This window comes from Cataglyphis hispanica, chromosome 8, assembly GCF_021464435.1.
Source record: "Cataglyphis hispanica isolate Lineage 1 chromosome 8, ULB_Chis1_1.0, whole genome shotgun sequence".
NCBI lineage: Eukaryota > Metazoa > Arthropoda > Insecta > Hymenoptera > Formicidae > Cataglyphis > Cataglyphis hispanica.
The window spans coordinates 3,368,400-3,391,659 of NC_065961.1; the positions used below are offsets into that span (position 1 = coordinate 3,368,400).

Sequence of the window (23,260 nt, forward strand, 5' to 3'; positions counted from 1 at the left end):
CCGCTCTGGTCTATCTTCTTGTCCTTATCAGAAAGCGTCACAACTCGAGATAACTGTCGCTTTCGAATGTAAAAAAGGGGATGCGAGAGAAGCGGCGTTGCCATTGATTCTGGAATTTGTACCGATCAATATAAACTGCGCTATTCAGCAAATGGACCAGTTTGTCTCATCAACAATATCAGCGTTCTCTCGTAAAAATATCAACTGAAGAAATATAGTTTTGCGTAAGTACGACCACTTATATAAGTAAATCGAAAGCTTCTCGGGTAGACGCAGCGTGTATGCAGTATGCACTTGAAACGGTTTGGTAGTGACATTGTGGTAAAGGGAAAAATAGCGAAAAAGGAAAGGAGTGTTCTGGAGTGTATAACGTGTATTGTGCTGAACAGAATACAAAATATTATGCGATTAAATTATAGTTTTACATTCGATAAAACTATATATATATACAGTAATTTTTAAAAGTACTCGACGCAATTTTTGAAATGCTAGGTGAGTAAGACGCATTTCTGCGACGAAATAGAAAATATTTTCTCTTGTTTCAATGAGATACAGGCAATGAAAATTGCTCAGTACCATATAATTTATTAATATCGTGTGTATCAATATACGAAAAGAAACCGGTTTTTGTTTGTGCCAAGGTCTGCACCAAAAATCCAGAATTCGCGGCTAATCGATGTAATACGTGCATATGGCATGCGTTTAAAAAATTAACATTTATAAAGTGTTTAAATTGTTTTGTTATCTTCAAATTAATTCTCATAGTCGAACATTAATTCTACAATCTAAAATCTTCACAATATTTTTTCATTATTAGCTATATTAAATTCATTATTAAAATTATATTGTCTATAGTGTAGTACAATGCATAATATGCTTATCAAAGTCAGAATAATCAAGGTATCAGTTTATTATCATTGTTTGATAAATATGAATTAGTAGAGAGTTGCAATTTGTGTCTTTAGATGCCTCTGTATGTACTCATTATATTATAGCTGTATCAGACTAAAATTTAATACTCTGTTATATGCGTTCTCCAATTTAATAAAATATTCCTTCATAAAAAATTTGTACTCTTAATACAAACTTTTTTTAATAAAAAATTAAATGAATTTGGTTTTAGTCAATTAGAAAGTTATTTTAAAAAAAAATGTATTTGCGAAATTAGAGTTATCATCAACTCAAAATTTTAATATACTTCGATTATCAAAATCGAGAGGAAAATCAAAAGGGAAGGAGGAAAATTATATCCATATCTAAATTCATATAAATTATAAAAAGAAAAGAAAAGATACAGAGTTGCATAGCCGATGCAACTAATTTATTTAGAGGAAACAAGATTAGGAAGGATATGAGGGGAGAAACGTGATCTAAGAACATTACACGAAATGATTTGCCATCACGTTCGCATCACGTGCTAGTTTAACCGGCCCTACGTGTTTACTGTTTCTTGCCATTCTCAGCGCTTTACAAACAGCATCTGGCAAACACTCGGATCGAGATTCGGTTTGTCTCGAATCTGCTTTATCGTCATTTCGTCTCACTCCTAGCAATAATTTGAATCTAGTTAATTTTATATAAAATTTTTTTATTTCCATTTTTTCATCCTTATGTAAATAATATATTCTATTTTTTAAAATTTAAGAGTTCTAAGTGAATTAAGCTTTCATGAAAAATTATTTTTGTGATTTAAAGAGATGATAATATTTATCATTTAAGTCCTAAAAATTCTCATAATTTTTTATTCTCCCTTATAGAATCCCTTTATTTTCAACTGCTTGTAATTTAAAAATTATTAACGGCTCGCCATACCAAAATAAAATCGATTTCAGATTGATCAATAAATCTATTAAAATTGAAGTCAACGATCGTGATCTTTGGTATTTTGCCTGAGAATCTACATTTTCATTGTGTAATAGATTTAATCTTATTTCCTAATATTACATCATCAAATACTCAGACACAATCGCCAGACAAATCGCAAAATTAAATAAGCGATACAATTAACATTAAAATATTGTTAAATAATGTTGACTGCATTCCTAATGCAATGCAGAATATGCAGGGTGTTTAGCAAAAATCAGATATAGAAATCATGAAGTACTTTTATCAATTTGTAGCATAAGCGAAAAGTGCTCGAATAGAAAGAACATAATTACTTGATGAAATTCGCTATTTTTTTGGACATAAGTTTGTATTTTTCACAAAAAAAGAAGTAGCTCATCAAATATTGCTATCCTTGTTGTTGCATTCCTATATTTGATTTTTGTTTATAAGCAATGTGTCCCATATCTATGGTGCAAATGCGACGCGCAATGACTTCCGCGATCGAAAGGCGCATGCGTTAAGAGAGGGTAAGAAAACCTCGATCAATCGAGCAAGAGTAGGGTAAGGGTAAGGAAGCCGAATTCGGATAGTCAATGCGGCAGAATCAGCTGCTCGGTACTTGAGCTCCGTTTGTTTCCGTTATTAATTTGACACATAAGAAATTCGTACAATAGTGTCGACGTTTACTCATAAAAGAGTCTCGAAATCGCGATTCTTCACAAGTGCGAAAGAGGAAAGTCGCATAAGCCGATACATTCGAGCATATATTGATCCGGGTGGATATATGTATAGAGTATATATATAGAGTGCGCGCCGCGTATTCCCCGCGAGGAGTAGCCGTGATCGTCGGTGTAACTTCCGCGAGCAAGGGCCTCTCCCGCACAGGCCCTCTCAACGTTCATTTCCGAGGGAAAAAGATGGGCGTTGAGGTATTCTACTGCCTACACGATTATCTGGGAATAGAACGCTGCAAGAAATCGTATTTAGGTAAGCCCGACACACACGTTCATCGACCTGAATGACACGCGGGGCATCGTCGCGAGTGAATGTCACGATGAAACTTTTCTACGTGCATTTTGATAAGAAAATACTCATCGATTAGTTGTAGTGCTTCATCTAAATTGCGTTAAAATTCTAGAAATCACTATGGAATGTGTTGAAAGAAAGATACTTACTATATAGCACAAATGATAAGAAAAATGTCTTTCAATCTTGTAATTAATCTCTTTCAGTCTATAATTTTTAATCTTCAAAAAGATAAAGCAAAGTGAGAATTCAATTTATTATTCTGAAAAGTCGCTATCCTTTGCATTATAGATATATACAATATAAAATTACATCCGGCATTTTGGCTATGTACATGTGTCCAAATATTTTGAAAGAGAGAAGAGAAATCTCTGTGGTTATTTTTTTTTTCATTTATTTTGCATATGTCAAATGCACAAGTAAACAAAATTAAAGTAAAAAAAAAAAAACAAGAAAAAATATCTCGTTTCTTTTATTTGAGCTATCTTTATTATATCTATCATATAATATATAATTGATATCACAAATTTATTATTATTAGTTTATCTATTTTATTAATAATTTCCAATAATTCCAAACAATTATATAAATAATTGCAATAAGCTTATGCAAATAAATAAAAAAAGAATACCTTAGGATATTTTAAAGATTACGATAAAGATAAAGAGATTCAAATACGTAGTTTATTCACTCTTATAATCTCAGTACGTAAATGGATCGATCGATTCATTCTTTTTATAAATTCTCCTTTGACTGACCTTAATAGTTTTATTATCAAGGTTTTGTTTAATCGAATGAGTGAAGCTTTTTACACGATCTATCATTTGTGTTATCTTTTATCGACAACGATACTTTTCTCAATTAAATTGTTTATCTTCGTTTCGTAAGTCTTATACATGCGGTATTTTGCACGCGCAAAATGCTTGTCAACAGTAATTTAATAAACTCTATCCGTAATTTAATCATGGGTTTGTAGGGCCAATCTCACTAAATGTCATACACGTGTAGAGCAATACTTTTCGATGGCAGATTTATATATGTACAGAAGCCTTGTCGAATTTATCTTTTTTCGATGCTGTTTTTAAAGCTTGTTTGTCAACATTTAAAATATACGTGTATTATATTAAAGTTTTACTAAAGAAAAGACTATGAAAATTTAATAAAGAATACTAAAATTTAACGGAAAAAGAAAGAGAGAGAGAGAATTATTTTTTTTACACCCTGTATATTACTACGGCGAAAGTAATGGAAAAGTACTGGAGGAGCTATAAGAGATTGCACGGAAATGATAGAATGATATTGTTTCATAAGGGAATCTAAAGACTCCCTTACAGATATATAATTATCTTCAAAAGTACAAATTCTATACACAAAAATCCTGTTTGTTTATATTATATAAAGTGCAGTTGCAATCCTTATCTATAACAAGAGTGACGTTGTACCTCTCTGCCGAGAAAGAAAGAGATAATAAAAGATATTAGCATATAAATGGATAGATAAACATATTTTTCTCGACACGCTCTATTGCTCTTTTATCGTCTCTATTCAAAATAAGTAATCTATTCTCTCAATTTGGTCATAATATTTGTAATGACAGCTACAAAAGCATCTTTGTAATTTGAATACAGCCATGACAATGTGAAACAAGATCCCTTAATAATATCAAAGTCGATGATGAATAATAGTTGCACATTTAGATAGCATAAAAAAAATACAAGCGTCAGCATCTCCAAGTTAAATTTTGACAATTACTTTTTTTTTTTACTTTACAACATCTATTTAAATATCGTACACACAAACGCGTGGCTATGCCGAAAAAAAAAAAATGCCAAAAAAACACAGGACAAAATTGATGAATTAAATTAGATGAATTAAATTATTACTGAAGAAAGAAACGGTAACCCTATGGCAGTGCTTCGACAGCCGGTATACAACGGAGCGCGAGGAAAGGAGGTGGACGAGCACGTGCTCACCGAGTGATAGAATTTTTTTTCCGAGCTAAATAAGATGATTCACTCTTGGTGGGGAAGTTGGCGAACCAATGGTAATGCAGGCGTGTCAACGCGCGAAGCGAGATGAAAGAAAAATAGCGAAGGGAAGAGTGAGCTGGAGAACACCTTTGAGGAATCAATGTGCGTAGCGTGTGCACGTGATCGAGAGAGAAGACTGGAATTAATGAGAGAGAGCATGAATGGAGCGAGCGAGACGTAGAAGCGGAGCCGCGTACAGATACGAGAGAGAAAATGTGATGAACGGATACACCGTACAGCGGAGCGGAGTACTCAGTAACGTATCTTGAATGAATCAGGGCCAGGGGCAAAGTCGTAACGCATATTTCGCGAAATCAATAGATATACTTGAGCATCTTAATCGATAGCGCTATTTCGCATGCACTCACGTCGAACCTGAGATAAAAGAAGGAACGAGACAGAGCGTAATTAAATGAGAATGAATGAGTGCGAGAAGGTATAGTACTTTGATAGGCTACTTAGCGGGATAGAGGGAAGGAGGAACGGGGAGGGGAAGCCGTGTACTCTCAGCACGAAACTTCGTCGTTGTTGCTATCGTCGAAGTGCGTTTCTGTCGGTCGCCACGCGTACACCTGACGCAGGTGTGTTAACAAACTCGGGGCTCGTGTCGTTTCTCGTCACGAGAGATTTATGTGAATTTTGACATTGCTCTCTTAGAGAGCCAGCGAGATCGCGGCATAAAATTCGCGAATTCGCGCGGAATAAAACAGAACTGTGAAAGACGTCCTGCAAATTGTCCTGGCGATTTGATACGCAACCAAAACGATAAATAGCGAACTCTCTTGTCGCTGCATTTATTTACGTTTTGTCGGAGAATGTTTCTCATCGCACCGGTCGACAATAATCGTTGGGTCTACGCGATGCACGGTTTGGAGAAGCCTATGGATCATATGGCCGGTAACGATTTATCAGACATGTACTTAGGAATATCGATAGGAAATATGCATCGTCTATAGAAAATCGAGATGTGTCTTAAAATTGGAAAAATATATATTAAAAAAATATATAATCTATTCACAGCGCAATTTTGAAATCGTTATCATTGAATTTATAGCACGAAGTATGTTTAAAGAGTTGAAAATACATCACATTATCTTATAAACACATCAAATGTGTAGTAAAGAAGAATAGATAAGAAATAGATAAGAAAATAATATTTTCTTATATATATATATATATATTTTATTCCTGACACACGAATTAAATCTGTTTACCAGAATATGCTAATATTGGTGGTGCCATCATGTCGCGATTTTTGTTCACGTGCCTCGCGAATGAACGTTTGCATTTTTAATTATACTGTTTTCTTGCTCGCGATAGACATACATAGAAATGATCCGATGATGATTGTGCATGAAGCAGCTGCATACGTGCAATTTGCATACGTGTTACATGTCAATAAGTTCAACAAGTTATTATAGAATATTTTTTTGCATAAATTGCTGTTATCGCTTTCAAGATTTAAAAAAAATCCTTAATCGTATCGGTTTAATTACGAAAAAAATATTAGTGGTGATATAGTATTAGAGAATCAGAATCCGATCATTTTAAATGAAAATCATAATATAAATATTATTATTAGTAATTTAATAAAATGTTATTGTATATTAATTCTATATATGTATATTATTTGTGAACATTATCATTTAATGTATTTATCTGTATCATTTTTCTGGATTGTGTAATCTCATCACATGCTTGTCATATCATAATACCGCAGAGCACCGAGAGACAAAATATATTCATGATTGACAGTTAAGTTAATTATGGCCCGCTATTATCTGATTTCGGTCTAATCTGGTATTTCAGACAGCGGTAATTCGCAACTCTCATTGTCAGTGTCATCAAAACACTCGCTATATGCAATCGTGGAGGAGGAGCATGTTATCAACGTGATAACGAATAGAATTACCTGCATCTGGCCATGTGTTATGCACGTGAATAGCGCGTGTTTACCGTATTAACGAGATACGAGTAGGAATTACACACAGACGCACGCTATTTCACTGATATAGTCTCGCTAAAACACGGCCTATAAATAACTGACAACATACGCGAAGGTCGCAAGGGAACATGAAAAAATATACCGCTTATCATCTACCATGTATGCATTTAGTTAACCCTAAATTTGGCAATGCATTTGTAACATATATCTCTATTTTTTATTAAAGATATCTCTATTTTTTATTTGAGATATATCTCTACTTTTTTATATTTTTGCGATTTCTTAATGAATTTATCTAAAGATTTTTTTTTTTAAATCTTTCCGAGATTAGTATATAATACATTATCCGCGAAATGTTGATATTATTTATGAAATATTACATTTTCATTTCATTGAGTTGCAAATACATTTTCTTGCAAATTCTTTAAGATTAGAAGTTTTCTCTATTTCAGCATCGTATCGTATAAAATTTAACATCTCGGAGTTCATTGCATACTATGCACTAACAAAATATGTTTACAATAATAAAAAAATATTGACAATTTTCATAATGAGAAAACATCAAAGATAACATTAAATCGAAGTGATGTAAACCGGTAAGCGTTTCACGGTAATTTAACTCGGCGAAAGTTTTTTTATATCTGACATTTCAGTTCACACCAATGAGAACCGTAACATTTCAACGAGCACGTGAACACAAAGATATTTTTATTTTACAACAACAATGAGAAAATAAAAGTCTCTGCTCTGAAGATCAAATTTACATTCACGTGAGTGCGTTTTAGATGCGTTAAATATAGTCAACATTATTATAGTAGATGATTAGAGCAATCAAGTCGGACTAATTACATTTAATCGGAGTCTTTTGAATGACATGAAGCTTCAATATCAATGAGATAAGAATGGAAGGTCCGAGTATCGAATACATTTTCACAAACGTGCGACATGAATATGACAATATTATCCGGTGATAAACAATATGATAAGAAAGCATAACTTCATTAATTAACGATCACTCTATACACTGTATATATACATATCTGGTATGTATTCGTTAACGAGACGAGAGCCAAACGAAGCGCGGTGACATCCTTTCTCGAACGAGCTACTCGATATTAATATTACATTTTCATTCGTGAGCCAACGTCGTCGCTTACTTTGCGCGTCGCGCGTACAAGTTAAAACGCAGTGCGAGTGCGTGAGTCACATGTTGGGATGTAGAGTAGAGCATCTCGTCTCAATGATCTTATAAGTTAGTCAGTCATTTCGTTTTGTGCAGCCGGCGGTGTTATGGCGGGCTCCGTTGCCACTTTGGCGATTCTCTGGGTGTCTCTGCAGACGTTGGGCTTCCTGGGACATTCTCACTCAATCGGCACATACAAGGTGCCCGAATCACTGCAGAATTATCTTGCCACTGGTAAGTATCTGCTGCAATGGGATTTAATAAAAAATCTCACGCCGCGAAATATAACAGCTCGAGTTATTCGACGATTTTAGCTGCCGTAAATATTTTGATAGAAATCTCTATTGAAATTAATATTATTAATTAATGGAGTTAAAACATGTTTCTGTTTTTGACAACACATTTTATATATTTCGCACTACTTTGTTCTACAGAATCGCACATTTCCGATGAAAAAATAAATTCGTGACTTTAACATGATTACGTGTACTATCTATCTTTAAGCTCACGTCGATTTAGCAACTATTGGAAATGATCCAGACATGCCGAGATTATTTGATCGGTCTTATTTCGCAGGTTCAAACTGAACGTCGAAAAAATTTTATTAAATGATATAATTGATTTTTTGAATTTAAAAGTTTTTTGATATAAATATTTTTCGATACATCGCGTGTTATTTTAATTATACTTCATTCATTATCTCGAAATATTCCAAAGAACCGTTTTCAGGATTACCAGCCATTAACTATGGTTCCGATGCCGTCGTGGACACGGGCCGTTTCGAAAATCGAAGATTGCCCAGGATTGATGGAACTTCTCTAAACAACTCGATCGCATTCGCGCAAACGCTAGTTAATCACATGAGCACTCTTGAGAGAAATATCGCGAACGCCGGTATTGAACTCCAGGCACAGAGTCCGGCTCAGAAACAATTCTGGGATTCCTATCCATCCGCAGATGCTTTCGAGAGGAGTATCGATGCCATCATAGCGATGAAAGCATCGTCGTATCTCGTGCATCAAAACTGCCGGAGGTACGTATTTGATTAATTATTCGAGATTTTATCTTTCAGCAATTTTTCTCTTCATTAATTGTCAAAGTTTTATCCACTGTATAGAAATTATAGATTCTGCAATATTATTAATACACAATTTACTATTATCGATCATTCACTATATCGAATCTCGATATCCTTTTCCTTGCAGGCCGAAATTTAACTAATCGACGTTCGTATCTGAATTTGTGATTTTATCGCAGGTTTGGTTTAGATAAGAATGAGTGCGCCCGCTATATATCGACGCTCGGTCTGCAGAGTACCCCGCTCGGTGAATCTTGCGCCGCGGTGCATAGCGTGGAATGCGACGAAATGTCAAAATACCGCAGCATCGACGGCACTTGCAACAACATTGAGAATCCGAGCTGGGGCAGCGCCATGACCGCGTACACCAGAGTTCTGTTCTCCCAATATTTCGACGGTAAGGGTGTCTCCTATCGTGATCGCACTTTCTCTCTCTCTCTCTCTCTCTAGCCTCCCCCCGCCCCCCCCCCATCGCGCTCCCATTTGTCAACAATATTAGCTCGCGATATGACATCGTTCTCTCATCACCCGTGCAGGCTTGAATTGCACATATCGACCATCGCAATATTATTAGGGAAATAATTGCTGATCGCGCGTCACATCATACTCTTTCGATTCAGTCGCGGAACGTAAAGCAGCCCCCGCGCGCGAATCAAACCTCAACCTCTGGGATCTTGCACGGGACGAAATTTCATAACAGCAGTTTGCAAACGCCGCGCTCTTTGTCGTCAACTTTCTGTCGTTAATTTTTGTGTGGAATAATAATGGTATAATTATTTGCAGCCTCTGAACGTTTTGCGCTCTCCTTTTTCTCCGCAATTCCATTCAAATCAATCGCCCCCTCCTCTTTTTGTCCATCCTGTCCCTCGGAAAATTATTTGCCTCCTGATAGGGTCAGTTTAATAAATTGCGCGAAGTCGTATGCGAGTAAAATGTTTTATATATAATAACTGCGAATAATAACCGGTGTTAGATAAACATTGCTTTGTGCGATGCTCGTTCGCAGTTGCATATCGATAATATTGTTACGTGTTTTCGAGAAGACATAGCGACGAGAATGCGTCATCGCTACAAAGTATATGGTGATAAAAATTCGTATCATTTAGTCATCCTTGCAGATATTTTTATTAGGAAATGACGGTTAGAAATAACGACGACCGTGCAACGGCTATTATATATTATCTGTTCGCACAGTCGCAGAGTGATAAAAGACCTATATGTGTCATACCGCGGCATATGTTAACACAGATAAAGAAAGATGCATAAGTTTGTTTTCACTTCACTCTAGTCCACTCGGGTCAGATAAAAGGACCGGTATTATTGTATCCTCTTTCTGCGGACCCGCGAGATTCTCGAGCTTCTTGTTACATGGAATATGAATTCACCAACAAACAACACACCGCATTACGTCAATGTCATTCATTGTTGATGCATTAGCTTTTGTGTCTTGCGCTCTTTTTTCAAGAAAAAAAATAGATTCATTCTAAGATATTATTTAGAATTTTTTCACGCCTAAGCATTTAATTTACACACTTGAATAAATTATAATCAATGATAATCTGTTCACATTCTGTTCTAAGGATTAAAAATACTAATTGTTAGTAATCGGGGCTCATTATTATTTCTATTTTTCACCTGTAATATTTTGTCTTTTAGCATATAATTTTAAAATCAGAATAAAATATCAAATTCATTATAATTTAAAAAATGGAAATATAAAAACATGATTTTGAAAAAAAAAGCTATTTTTTAGGAAAAGGATCGAATCAAACCTGTGTGAATTTGATATTTTGCGAATATCATTTGTACGATACAAACATATTCTATTTCAGTTATCGCGCTCATAGAAAACAAATATATAAGATAACTGACATTTTTATTGCAATATCGCGCGCGCAAACCTTTAATGTATAAATAGCGTAATATTATTAAAAAGAATTTGCATTGCGAAGAATATACGATAAAGTTGCGATCATTTTGTTTTCTACGACTTATGTCACGGCGCATTACTTTCGTGTTCGGTATCATCCAAAGCTTACCGATTAGATATCGCTGCATTTTTGATTTTTCCATCCGAGCAGAATAGCGTCTTTGGATGTTGTCTCATCACGAACCAGCAACCTCGATCTACTAACCTACCTACCCGACTTATCATCTCCATAAAACACATTCATGTATATGCATATACATACGTAGACACATATTATATATATATGTATGCATGTGTATAAACACGATATATACTAGATATATACATGCATTCGCACATACATATATATATATATATATATATATATATATATATATATACACACATATATATAGAAACGTACACGCATACTGATCCTTGGGCGCAAATGGATAAACGTTCGTCGATTGGCTTAACAAATTATATTCTGTGATTTGCATTACAGTTGTTGTGCGATAAGGCACATAGAGCATAAAATGCCTGAGTGTAGCAGTGAATAATACTGCCTACAATAGGTGCCCCGGTCGGGAGATTCTATCCAGCAGTAGAAAATGTGTATGTAAACTAATTCGGATATACCTAATAATGTATCATATTTATTATGTAACACTAGTTCGAATTCTTTTCTGTTCAATTCGCGCCAATACGCGGCTCTCGCGAAGGTACCCGAGCGAGGGGACTCGACTTGGGAGTCATACTTAATTTCGCATCTAATAGGTAGTTCTGCTAATAAAATCTTTTACGTAATATCCGCCTCTCCGGATAAAAAGAGTGGAAGCATAACATATTTCTAAGCTTAAATTTTTTTATTTGACAAAATAAAATGATTACTCTTCATTCTCACATAACACTTGAATTTCTCATTTTTTAACAGTCATTAAAATTGCTCGTAGAAACACCTTTGTCACATTTGCGGCGAATTCTCGATATCTTTAAAAATCGCAATTTAGAATCTTCTCCCAATTCGGTTCACTCGTTCGAACGCCTTTATCGATCATCTATGTCAGATAAATTCGCGGGACGTTTCTGCGAGCGTTCTCGATCCGAACGGCCGTAACTTCGATGCTAGGATATCGATTAAATCCGATTGTTTCACAATCGCGTCTATGCCACACTTTAACAGCAATAACAAACGGCTCGTCGGCTTCGACAACGCATCAGAACGTACAAATCGAAGTAGTCGAAGTACTTAACTCGCTTTGCAGCACGAGATTTAGGATTCTTCAGGGACCGATCAGTGCGAAAAATCAAATTAATTCTCGCAAATGGACGATACAATTACGTCAGTGATAATAGCACGCTTGTTTATGATTAGTTCCGCGCATGTTCGCGATGCAAAAGAAATTATTTTCCTGATCGTTCCCTGTTAAATTTATCACGCGGGCAAGATAGGCAGGCGGAGTTAGGATCTCAAGATTAGAACAGCCGGCAATAAACTCGCCTATTTCTAGCTAGAGCAGAATATTTCCATGCAGTTATAGATATTCTCTCAATTTTCTCTCGTGCTACATTGCCACGCATACCAGTTTAAGCGCGCGCGCGCGCGTAAAAGCTCGCTAAAATCGGAGTAATCACAATAAGATATAATTTCAATATTATGCAAATGTATTCACATTTGATTATTTTATGAACCATCGTATCATTTTCTGTGATTTTACTCGTACGCGACTTGATATTTATGATTTATTATGTCTCGCGAGTGTTCGACAAAAGCACCACGTCGCGCCAAAATAGCACCGATTTACTCCGATTTTGCGACTTTGTACCGTACACGCGACAGAGGTCTAATGTTCAATTTGGGCAGGCATCCAAGAACCGAGGCGTGTTGGACAAACGAAGAAACCACTGCCAAGCCCGAGGCTCGTAAGCGCCGCATTGTCCACTGCGAATGATCAATCGGATGCAAGTAGAACACTGGCTGTGATGGAATGGAGCCAATTTATTGCTCACGACATAGCTCACACAGCAGTTCGTAAAATGGGTAAGTGGATAAATTTGTGTGAATAAATAAAATGTCTAACTTGAGTTCCAACGCGTGAATCGATTACAATTTCTCATTTGTTTCATAAAAAGTGTGTGTTTATCGGTTTGATATAATTTTATAATCTCAATCAAATTTGAATAATAGGAAATATATATTTTTTTATTAGATAAATCAATATTCACGTGTAATGTAATTTTAAAAATTTCTTAAAAAAACATTATTATATTAATATCAAAATTTAGAAATGATGCAAGCGTCAAGTAAATTTATAAAATATGTCAATTCTCTCTTCGCCATAATTTCATTATTAAAAAAATTATTCTTTAATATTTTTAATTACAGTCTCAACTGGAAAACCGATTTCTTGCTGTCAGCCTGATGGAGATACTCTGTCACCACGTCATATTCATCCAGATTGTTCTCCCATCAGCGTGCCAGAACGTGATCCGGTTTATGGCAAACATTACGTTCGCTGCATGAATTACGTTCGCTCTTTACCTGTCTTAAGATCGGAATGCACTTTTGGACCAGTGGAACAGGTACACGATTATTATTTTCTGAATTTGAGATTGTGACATTTTAGTATTTTACTTCAAAAAAAGCATAATATAATTATCTTGAAAACTAAAAAAAAAAAAAACTACTTATTGTTAGTTATAACTGAGATTCGCACAATTCATTATATAAGTAATAATCTATTAATCTATATAATTGCAGATGAATCAAGTGAGCCACTTTTTGGACGGTTCGACGATTTATGGCTCTACCTTAAAGAAATCTCGCAAGCTTCGCACTTTCGAAGGCGGTCGTCTTCGCGTTAACATGCAAAACAATCTCGAGTACTTGCCGAAAGGAGAGACCGAACTCGCGTCGCAATGCGGAGAAAATTGTTATAATTCCGGTATGTGTTAATTAATTTAATTTGTGCGTATATCGTGTGTATATTTATCACGAGACAATTTAAATTATTGCGACAAATATATGTCTGTCAGGTGACGATCGCGTGAATATTGAACCTCAGTTAGCCGTGATCCACACGATCTGGCTTCGCGAGCATAATCGCATCGCTGACAAACTTGCCAAGTTGAATCCGGATTGGTCGGACGAGATCTTGTATCAGGAGGCCAGGCGCATCGTAATTGCTGAGATTCAACATATCACTTACAAAGAATGGCTGCCCATTTTGCTAGGTAGAAGATACATTCGTGCCGTCGGTCTCATCATAGGAAATAGTCACAGTCGCAATTATAATTCTGTCGACGAACCGTCGATTAGCAACGAAGCTGCCACCGCAGCGTTGCGTTTCTTGAATTCACTGATGCAAGGAAAGCTGAAGTAAATATATTATAATGCGAAAGATATAATTTTTACAGGATAAAAACATATATGACAATATGTATGACTCTATATTTTATTTTAGTTTGCCGGATAATTCTCGTCAACAGAACAGAACGCTGAATCTGGCGGAGCATTTTTTCAATCCGCGCGTAATCGAATCGGAGGATGTATTTGACGGATTACTTCGTGGTCTTGCTACTCAGACTAGCCAGAGAATGGACATTAGTCTTATTCCCGACGTAAGTGCTGTGTCAATCTTTTTTTTTTTTTCCTTTATATAAATGCTGATAATATAGAAGGAATCTCTCATAATAATCATTACTTTTGCGTTGCAGATGACAAGCAAATTGTACACTAGTAATGGAAATAATTTAGGTTTGGATGCCATCAGCTTGGACATCGAACGTGGTCGCGATCATGGCTTGCCAGGATACAATTATTATCGCAGATATTGCAGACTTCCTACTGCCAGAACTTTCGACGATTTCCTAGATTATATTCCCGCGGAAGTAAGAAAAATATTGAAAAAAATATTTGTTTTCTTGCATCTGATATTCTTAAAACAAGTAACTCATATAATTTTTCATCGCTCGATTATTAGATGGTGAGAAAACTGCGTACAATCTATTCCCATCCTAACGATGTCGATCTTATTGTGGGTGGTATGGCGGAGAGACCGGCGGATGACGGCATGGTTGGTCCGACTTTCCGTTGTCTTATTTACGAGCAGTTCTCTCGATCTAGACATACCGACAGGTACTTCTATGATTCCGCGATGCAACCGCATCCCTTCACACCTGGTAAGACGTCATATCATTTGATATATTCCGAGTTAATGCATTTATTTCTACTTCTGATTAATTATCTTTCTTTGTTGCAGAGCAATTGGTTCAATTTCATAATGTCTCCTTAGCGCGAATATTCTGCGACAATGGTGATAACATCACTCACATGCAGCGCAATGTATTCCTCAAGCCTCAAGCCGGGTAAATATAATTATTTATATGGCGCGTTTTAAATTATTAAGATTCCTATTATACTCCTATTTATAATGTTATAAACTTATTATTTATAATATAATTAATTTAAAATATAAATTAATGTTCTAATATTGCCTCTTTGATATTTCAGAAACGAGTTGAGACGCTGCACAGATTTCGACGCGATACCCAGCGTGGATCTATTCGCCTGGGCAGAGAGGGCGAAAGCTTATCGTTGAAGCCCTTAATTAATTGGCTGGTCACACAACAATTGCATCCGTTTGCCCGTAAACATAATGCGGATCTGAGAAAGATAGTTTACGGGAAGCGAGCGCGGAACGCGTGCGGGGAAAGCGATTGTGTGAGATTACATAATAATCTTATCAGAATCGTCACGACGACAGTATCGCTCCCGCCACGATGAAGCGAGAGGGGCAATACAAGACAGAATAAAACAAGGCGAAATAACGTGACTAGTCGATTAAAAAAATATCCAGCAGCCGGAATAAGGCTGAAATGACGATGTATGCGCGAGCTAAGTTGCAGATGAACGAACAGAGACAAACAATCGATTCTCAGTTATCGGGAAAACCGCATTATAGAGTTCGTAATTCTGTTAATTGGCTTCGCTCGCAGAATTGCATTTTTTGCAAACATTGCGACAGTCTGATATTAATAATATAGTCTGATATAGGCGCACCTTGTAGTCTCGTATATCTGTGTGAAGATATATAGATGGAAATGATGGACATTATGAGCGTATTAATTACGCTTATGTAGATTGTATTGAGTCGAGGCTTAAGTTAAAAGCGTACTTAGTGACTGATCAATTTGTGATTATTTAGAATAAATAAATGGGTACAATTTTTATCTAACCGATAAATGCAATATTGTCTTTTGTTAAAAAAGTTCAGATTGAAACTCGATTACGTAAAGAATGCATTTTTTCACTCTTTTGAAAATAATTCGAATAATGGATAAAACGAAGCTATAACTGGAAGCAATAATTTATTGGGCAGAATATTGATATTATAACAGTGTTTTTAATGCCATAAGGCATAAGTATTATATGATAAATATGTCAAAACTTTATCTCTTTTTATACAGTTTTGTATCGATGTGAATGTGCGTGACGCACTTCGTAAACATTTTCGAGCGTTTTAACAAGGCACAAAAGATTGTTAAAAATATTCACAATATCTGTCAAAAATATTTATTTGATTCGTAATTTACAATAATTCTGTAATGATTTGTAATTTGTAAAAATATTATTATCGATTTTTATAAGCCAATGTTCAATTTATTTTGTTATAGAATCTTGTAAACAGCAATTTATGCGAATAAAATAAGTTTTATCAAGTATATAAGAATCGATTGTGTAATAAATATATTTCTCGAAATATCCTTATTTTAAAATACTTAAAAAAAGCGACAGGTCTTGACATCAAATCTTTATATATAAATCTCGATTATGACTCGATCATACATTGTTTAGCCTTTTGAAACAATTGATGATACTATGTGACACATCATTTTCATCACGAGATTTAGAACTTTTTGTTTTAGCATCTAAATTATCAAAATCTTTGTTTTTAATATATTTGTTTTTAGTTGGCAGTATTGAAATACCATTTCTTACATTTTTTATATTACTCTGTGAACTTTGAGAGTCTTGTGTTTTCATTTTACAACATTCCAATTTGATCGCTAAGATAATATAGCGATAAAAAAAATAATATAAATTTTTTAAGAGCTTAAAACAGAAAATTAATTTTACAAAATAAAAAAAAATACAAAACACGAAATTTTATATTAATAATTCAAAGATAATTTTATGAAGATACTTTTTTTGCTGAAAAGTAAGGCCTATTTCTCTTTTGTCCTTCTCTTCTTATTACTATACAAAATGCAGTAATATAAGACAAATATTAAAAGCATCAAGACCATAAACGCTTTCATTCATGTCATTCTTTGTAATTTACAAAGATATAAAAAACTGCAGCATTGCTAAATAATTTATTTATTCGTTAAAGTTATGAATATAGTTGAAAATTTTGACAATAAAATTAAGAAACAGCTACAATATTGCAGCACTTAAAATATTTTGACATTAAACTGCAATAATTTCAAAATATATATATATATATATATATATATATATATATATATATATATATATATATGCTATAAAGCATACTTTACTATAATATATACAATTTTTTAAAATTTGAAGGACAAATTAATTTATGTACATAAAAATATGTAAGAATGTGTAATTAAATTTAAAAAATGTAAAAGAAATTTAAAAAGTAAAAGAACAACTTCCTATTAAGCAACAATTACATAAGAATTTCCGAAGATTTTATTTTATTTCTTTATATCTTAGACAATAAACTTTTAGCAATAAATTTCGGATTATGGTAATGCAAGCGACTAACATTAATTTAAATTCTAGTTATTATGTGCTTTCAAGTTTGTCTCGTAGTTTCTGATTATTAAGTGTAAAGACACATATTCCCTCATGTGTGCAAGCATAACCAAATTTACTCGAACTTGCTTATTCATGCTATTAATTAGATAATTACTTATTTCAAAACTTGTCGAGAAACATGAATGTCTCTAAAGTCTATACAACTTTGTTGATTTAAATCTAATAGAAGCATTTAAAAAGTTTTATGAATAAATATAATACAACGTTGCACATATTTTAAAACCATTCGTACAGTGAGTCGTATAAATTCGTATAGATACATAAATAATATTATTAAAAAAAATACTTAAAAATTTTTTAAAGATAATTATCTCATTTTCCATAAAGTTCACATTTCTTTGTATTCAATCATTCGGGACTAAATGCTTCCGTGTTAATCATTTGCATGATAATATAAACACGTATTTCTCTCGTGAAATTCGCGTTACATTTGTCCCCAAAAAATAATATCCCTTTTTCGTAGACATTTACGCCTCGAGAAAAATCTAATTGAAATCGGCATCATTGCTATTCGATAATCGATGCAAGTAAAACCAGACAACCTTCAATGATAGGGTACGAACGGATTACGCAAGATCGTTGTCAATAAAGTAAGCCGGGTGGTAAATCCTTTTGCGGACACACACATATATATACCCACACGAAGATTATTGTGGCACGATCGGAAGGCAATTGCGACGCGATCGCGTTCGATGTCGTGATTAAACGGATTTTCGCGCGACATCGGTTCTGCGTAATGTATACAAGATAAGCGTGAGAACGAAACGTGAAGTGCATCTCACCACCGAGGTGAATGTTTTATGCATGAAACCAATATCAAATATCTGATTCAAGATGAATCTTGCGTAGCGCGCGGAATATGCAAATAACAAAGATTTAATCTAAAATTCCACATTTGCAAATATCTAATATTTTATACAAAAAATTTTATACGAACAGTTTACGAAAGTCTTTTATAAATTTAAATCACTAATGGCAAATCGATTCCACATTTATCTTTAATTTATTAACCCTCGGACGTCGTGAACGACGTAACGGCCATATGTAGCGGACATTGAATCAATTTTGACCTGTAGCAATTTTTTTATACATATTTTATATATATTTTTTATATACATATAAAATTAATAAAATGGAATAAAATTTTATAATAGATTTTAATTATATATAAATAGAAATATATATATATATATATATATATATATATATATATATATATATATATTTCATTATTTCTATATTAAATTTTATATACACGTATATTCTTAAATATTTTTTTTGTCTTAAAAAAAATATTATGATAATATTACTGTACATAATAATTAAAAACAATAATTTTAAAAATTATATTGATCTTTCTGTAAAGCGCATAAAAATATTTTAATTTATAATCGATGAATTAGCATACAGTAACACGCTCGAAATTAGTTCTCCAATTTTATTAAAATTATATGATTCAGATAACTAAATAATGCACATGTACGTATTATAATTTGACGCAACATTATGTGTCATGTGCTCTTTCTGACGCTCATGTGCATCGAGACTTAGTTCACGAACTCTGTTAACATTGCATGCACGTCTCAGTGATCAGCTGAAGAAGTTGTGTAAATTGCATTCGGAAAGCAAACACAATATTGCGATAGAATTTTCATGCATTAGCAAGGAATTGAATTATCGTCGTAATGCCAGTAAGACAAATATCAATGAAAAAAAAGCAAACCACAAATTAAACAATTTCTTCGCAAAACACATTATTACAGATGTACTCACCGACACCGATGCGCAACAGCGGAGTTGTAATTTATAACATTGACCTATAACATATAAAAACACAAATTATATATAAGCAAAATTATTTTTTTTAAATAATTAATATCTAAAAACAATTAATATTAAAAAAAAAATACACAATAGCATTAAACTCTTATTCGTATCGTAAACATAATATTTATTTAATAAAAAATTGCGTCATAAAAATCATTAAAAAGGATTTTAGATCTAAATTTTTTAAAAATATATAATAAATTAAAATAGAATGTTTATATAAAAATTATGTGCGCTTGTATGTGCGTATTATGAAAATTTTAACTTATTTATTAAAAATTAATTACTAAAAATTTTAAAAATTCCAAAATAAAATATCTACACTCCTTTCTATGCATTATATTATACATTGATGCAAAATGATTGACTCGTGGAAAAATAAAAAAAAACGAGCCATTATAATTTTACAAGTAATAAATAATAAATAAAAAATAAATTATAATCTTACCCTACGGTTGTTCCGCCGTTGTCCGATGTCTCCCCGGGTCTCCTCCTCCTCTCTTGTTCGTCCTCCATTTTGTCCTTATGACATTTACACAGCATAAATTTTTCGCTCGCGAAAAAACACGATTAATTGCGATCACGCGCGCGCATTTATTAACAAAATAATCGCGCGACACTTTGAACGGCACTCCCCGACGTTAATTGTACGCGACATTTTCAATTTTAATTGCGCGATACTTCAAATGGCACTCCCGATTTTAATCGCACGCGATATTTGATACGGCATTTCCGATCTTAATCGCGTGACACGGCATTCCAGATTTTAATCGCTTGTGATGTTTTGTGCGCGACTCTATGTGATAAAATTGAGAGAAACGCGATTAATAATCTGATCGAACAGATTATGTAAAATGCGCGCGTTTTAACGGTCGCTCGCCGAATAAATAAAGGCCGAAATTTTGCGACGTGGATAATAGATATTGAAATACATTCACCCGCTAATTAGCGGCCAACTTCGCCGCTTGGCGCAAACTCGATTTTCAATTATATCCACTTGTTTTATAAAATATAATTTATGAGATAATTATTGTTATCATACATATAATATCATAATAAAACAATAACTTGTTAATTTACATACAATTTATTCTTCTATATTGCCTCAATTCAAAAATAGTCTGCTTTAAATAATGCAATAGAATACGTAAAATATGTGCTCCGATAAATAGCTGTTATTGCGATATTTATCGCCGGGATTAATTTACTCGTTACAATATTACTAATAACGCTAATTGCAATAATATTACCGAATTTGCCATCTTCAAATACTTTCGTGATCATATTTCGAATAATAAGACGACGATACACGCAACACCTCACGCCGCTACCATCCCTCCGAAGTTCGACGCGAGAATGTCAAGGCCATGGCATACACACATACATAAAGAACAGCGCGCTCTATGAACCACGAACGCACGCCCAATATAGGCTGCGTTCAGCTTTGAAACTATTATAAAATTCTTTAATATGATTGGTTTATACATTTAGATCCAGCAGGAACTAAAGGTATAAACCAATCATATTAAAGAATTTTTCAACAGTTGGAAAGCTTTTTCTTCTGAACGCAGTCATAATATATTTAAGCCACCCCACTATAAAATATTTATATAAGAATGTCCACCTCTTGAAAATGTTTAAACCAAATATAAGGAAATTTCCGATGCGATTACAAACTAAATATGAAATATATCGTTCCGTACATTTTCAATTAATATGACATTTAAATAATTAATATATCAGGGCTTCTTTTCGCTTAATCGATTAATCGACTCGATTTTTACATTACTGTGCACGTATTACTTCACGTATATTATTCCTCGTATATTTATTCATATATTACATTTCAAAAGTAATTATTATAAATTATAAATTATAATCTAGGAGCGGTTTTTTTTTTTTTTTGATCGACAGAAAAATATTTCTTTCTCCTGGATTGGCTAAATTAGAGTATTATTTGAAGTATATCTGTTACGTCGAGTAAAATACGTTCTATATTAATTTATATTTTTAATGACTAGAAATTTATCTTTTTAATGATTAATTATAATTTGTTATATTATCTAAAAGTAAATCTTGCGCGCAAATGTTATTACGAATACCTGCACACGTTATCGTACCGCGTTGAATATCTATAATAGCTAATAACGTAATTGCAATAATAATACCGAATTTGCGATCTTCAAATCCGTGATCGTATTTTGAAATATAATACGACATACGCAACGCATCGCGTACGCGTCACTACCCTTTCTCCTTCCCTTCGAGGCTCGGCGCTCGGCGCAGGAATGTCAAGGACACGGCCAAACACAAACAATAGCGCGCTCGACGACGACGGACGGATAACACACGCAATATAATATTTAATCCGCCGCTTCACCACAGTATACTTATGTAGAATATTCATCTCAAAAATATAATTAAGCGTAATACATAATTAAACGTAAAGAGATTTCGGACGCCTTGTGTACTATATATCGAAAAATAAACTGTTCCGTAAATTTTCAATTAATAGTTTAATGGATTAATGAATTAATCGGAGAACTTTTTTTCTTTTTCTCTCTCTCTCTCTCTCTCTTTCTCTCTTGATTAATTGACTCGGCAATTCCTTCATTACTGTACGTGTATTTTACTTCTCATATATTTATTTATTCATATATTACGTTTCAATTCGCGACAGTAATTATTATAAATTATAAATATATATTATAAATTATAATCTAATTTTTTTTTATCGATCAATCGGGATAAAAGAAGCAAATATTTCTTTCTTTAATTGGCCAATCAAAGTATTATTTGAAGTATCTGTCGTATCGAGTAAAATACGCTCTATGTTAATCGATCTTTTTAATGATTGATTACAATTAGAAATCATTAGAGCTATCTTACGATTTTCGAAGGTTGAAGCGGCGGACCAATCACAGCATTGCTCTTAAATTCGAATTGCTGCAGTTACGAAATCGCGCCGCGACAATGTCGGACTCGCCCTCGAATCGTTCCGTATTTCTCGCGATTATTATTGTCGTAAAATGAATTTTACGCGCAAAAAGTTATCGCGAGTGCCTGCAATTGTATCGCAACGTGTTGAGTGTCGCGTGTAATCGCCGCTATTGTGATTTCGGTATCCGTGATCCGTCCTTGTGTACCTCGGAAATCTTCTTCACCATGTTTCTCGGAATTCGAGGAAAATGCAACTGCTGTGGCAACTTCCTAATCATCACGAGGTACGTGGCAATTCTATAAAATTAACTGCGTCGATTTATTATACCTTTTGTAATATCTAATTCAACCGCCCTTTCTCTCTCTCCGATATATTTAATAAAATAATTCAATTTTTATTTCATCTTTATCTCCACGTCAAATATAATAGCTCTGTTTGATTCAATTTTATTTCTATCATTCAAACGATAGCTTTGTTCGATCAAAATCGTCTTCGCATAATTTATATTTTTTTTTTTTTTTGCTTTTTTTTGAAGTGCAGATGCATAAGCACTGCTAGATATATACATTTTATCGAAATTGTATAGACATTTTATTATACAAATAGTTTGCGATTTATATGATAAAAAGAAGATAAATTAT

General features: G+C 33.7%; 2 protein-coding genes across 9 annotated transcripts in view; both read left to right on the forward strand.

The window, feature by feature from the left end:
• Window positions 1-57: 57 nt before the first annotated feature.
• On the forward strand, window positions 58-16,730 carry LOC126851276 (peroxidase-like). Of its 5 annotated transcripts, none has more exons than XM_050595036.1 (13): window positions 58-224; window positions 8,108-8,245; window positions 8,729-9,044; window positions 9,269-9,486; window positions 12,863-13,039; window positions 13,385-13,581; window positions 13,760-13,943; window positions 14,035-14,377; window positions 14,463-14,619; window positions 14,716-14,889; window positions 14,982-15,180; window positions 15,261-15,366; window positions 15,512-16,730. In XM_050595036.1, exons 2-13 carry the CDS (start codon window positions 8,119-8,121, stop codon window positions 15,597-15,599), a joined length of 2,286 nt encoding a protein of 761 aa, XP_050450993.1. In that variant the 5' UTR covers window positions 58-224; window positions 8,108-8,118; the 3' UTR covers window positions 15,600-16,730. The 5 variants fall into 5 exon arrangements, with proteins under 5 accessions (XP_050450993.1, XP_050450992.1, XP_050450991.1 ...); XM_050595035.1 differs by lacking the exon at window positions 58-224 and adding an exon at window positions 275-492; XM_050595034.1 differs by lacking the exon at window positions 58-224 and adding an exon at window positions 2,340-2,814.
• A 5,280-nt stretch (window positions 16,731-22,010) lies between these two features.
• Window positions 22,011-23,260, forward strand: part of LOC126851291 (uncharacterized) — a 77,633-nt gene continuing 76,383 nt past the window's right edge. For 2 of the 4 annotated variants that reach the window (XR_007687654.1, XM_050595064.1), the window contains exon 1: window positions 22,011-22,902. Coding sequence is in view for 3 of the 4 variants with exons in the window: in XM_050595064.1 (XP_050451021.1) it covers window positions 22,867-22,902 (36 nt within the window). In the remaining variant the exon portion in view is untranslated. The remainder of the gene's footprint in view (window positions 22,903-23,260) is intronic. The other 2 variants (XM_050595062.1, XM_050595063.1) reach the window with 2 other exon arrangements.

Excerpts from the sequence above, each read along its gene's own strand:
- LOC126851276 (XM_050595032.1), top strand. The coding sequence starts at position 5,699 with ATGTTTCTCATCGCACCGGTCGACAATAATCGTTGGGTCTACGCGATG. Across the intron at positions 5,781-8,107 it reads GCCTATGGATCATATGGCCG|CCGGCGGTGTTATGGCGGGC; the intron begins GTAACGATTTAT and ends CGTTTTGTGCAG. Across the intron at positions 8,246-8,728 it reads GCAGAATTATCTTGCCACTG|AACCGTTTTCAGGATTACCA; the intron begins GTAAGTATCTGC and ends AATATTCCAAAG.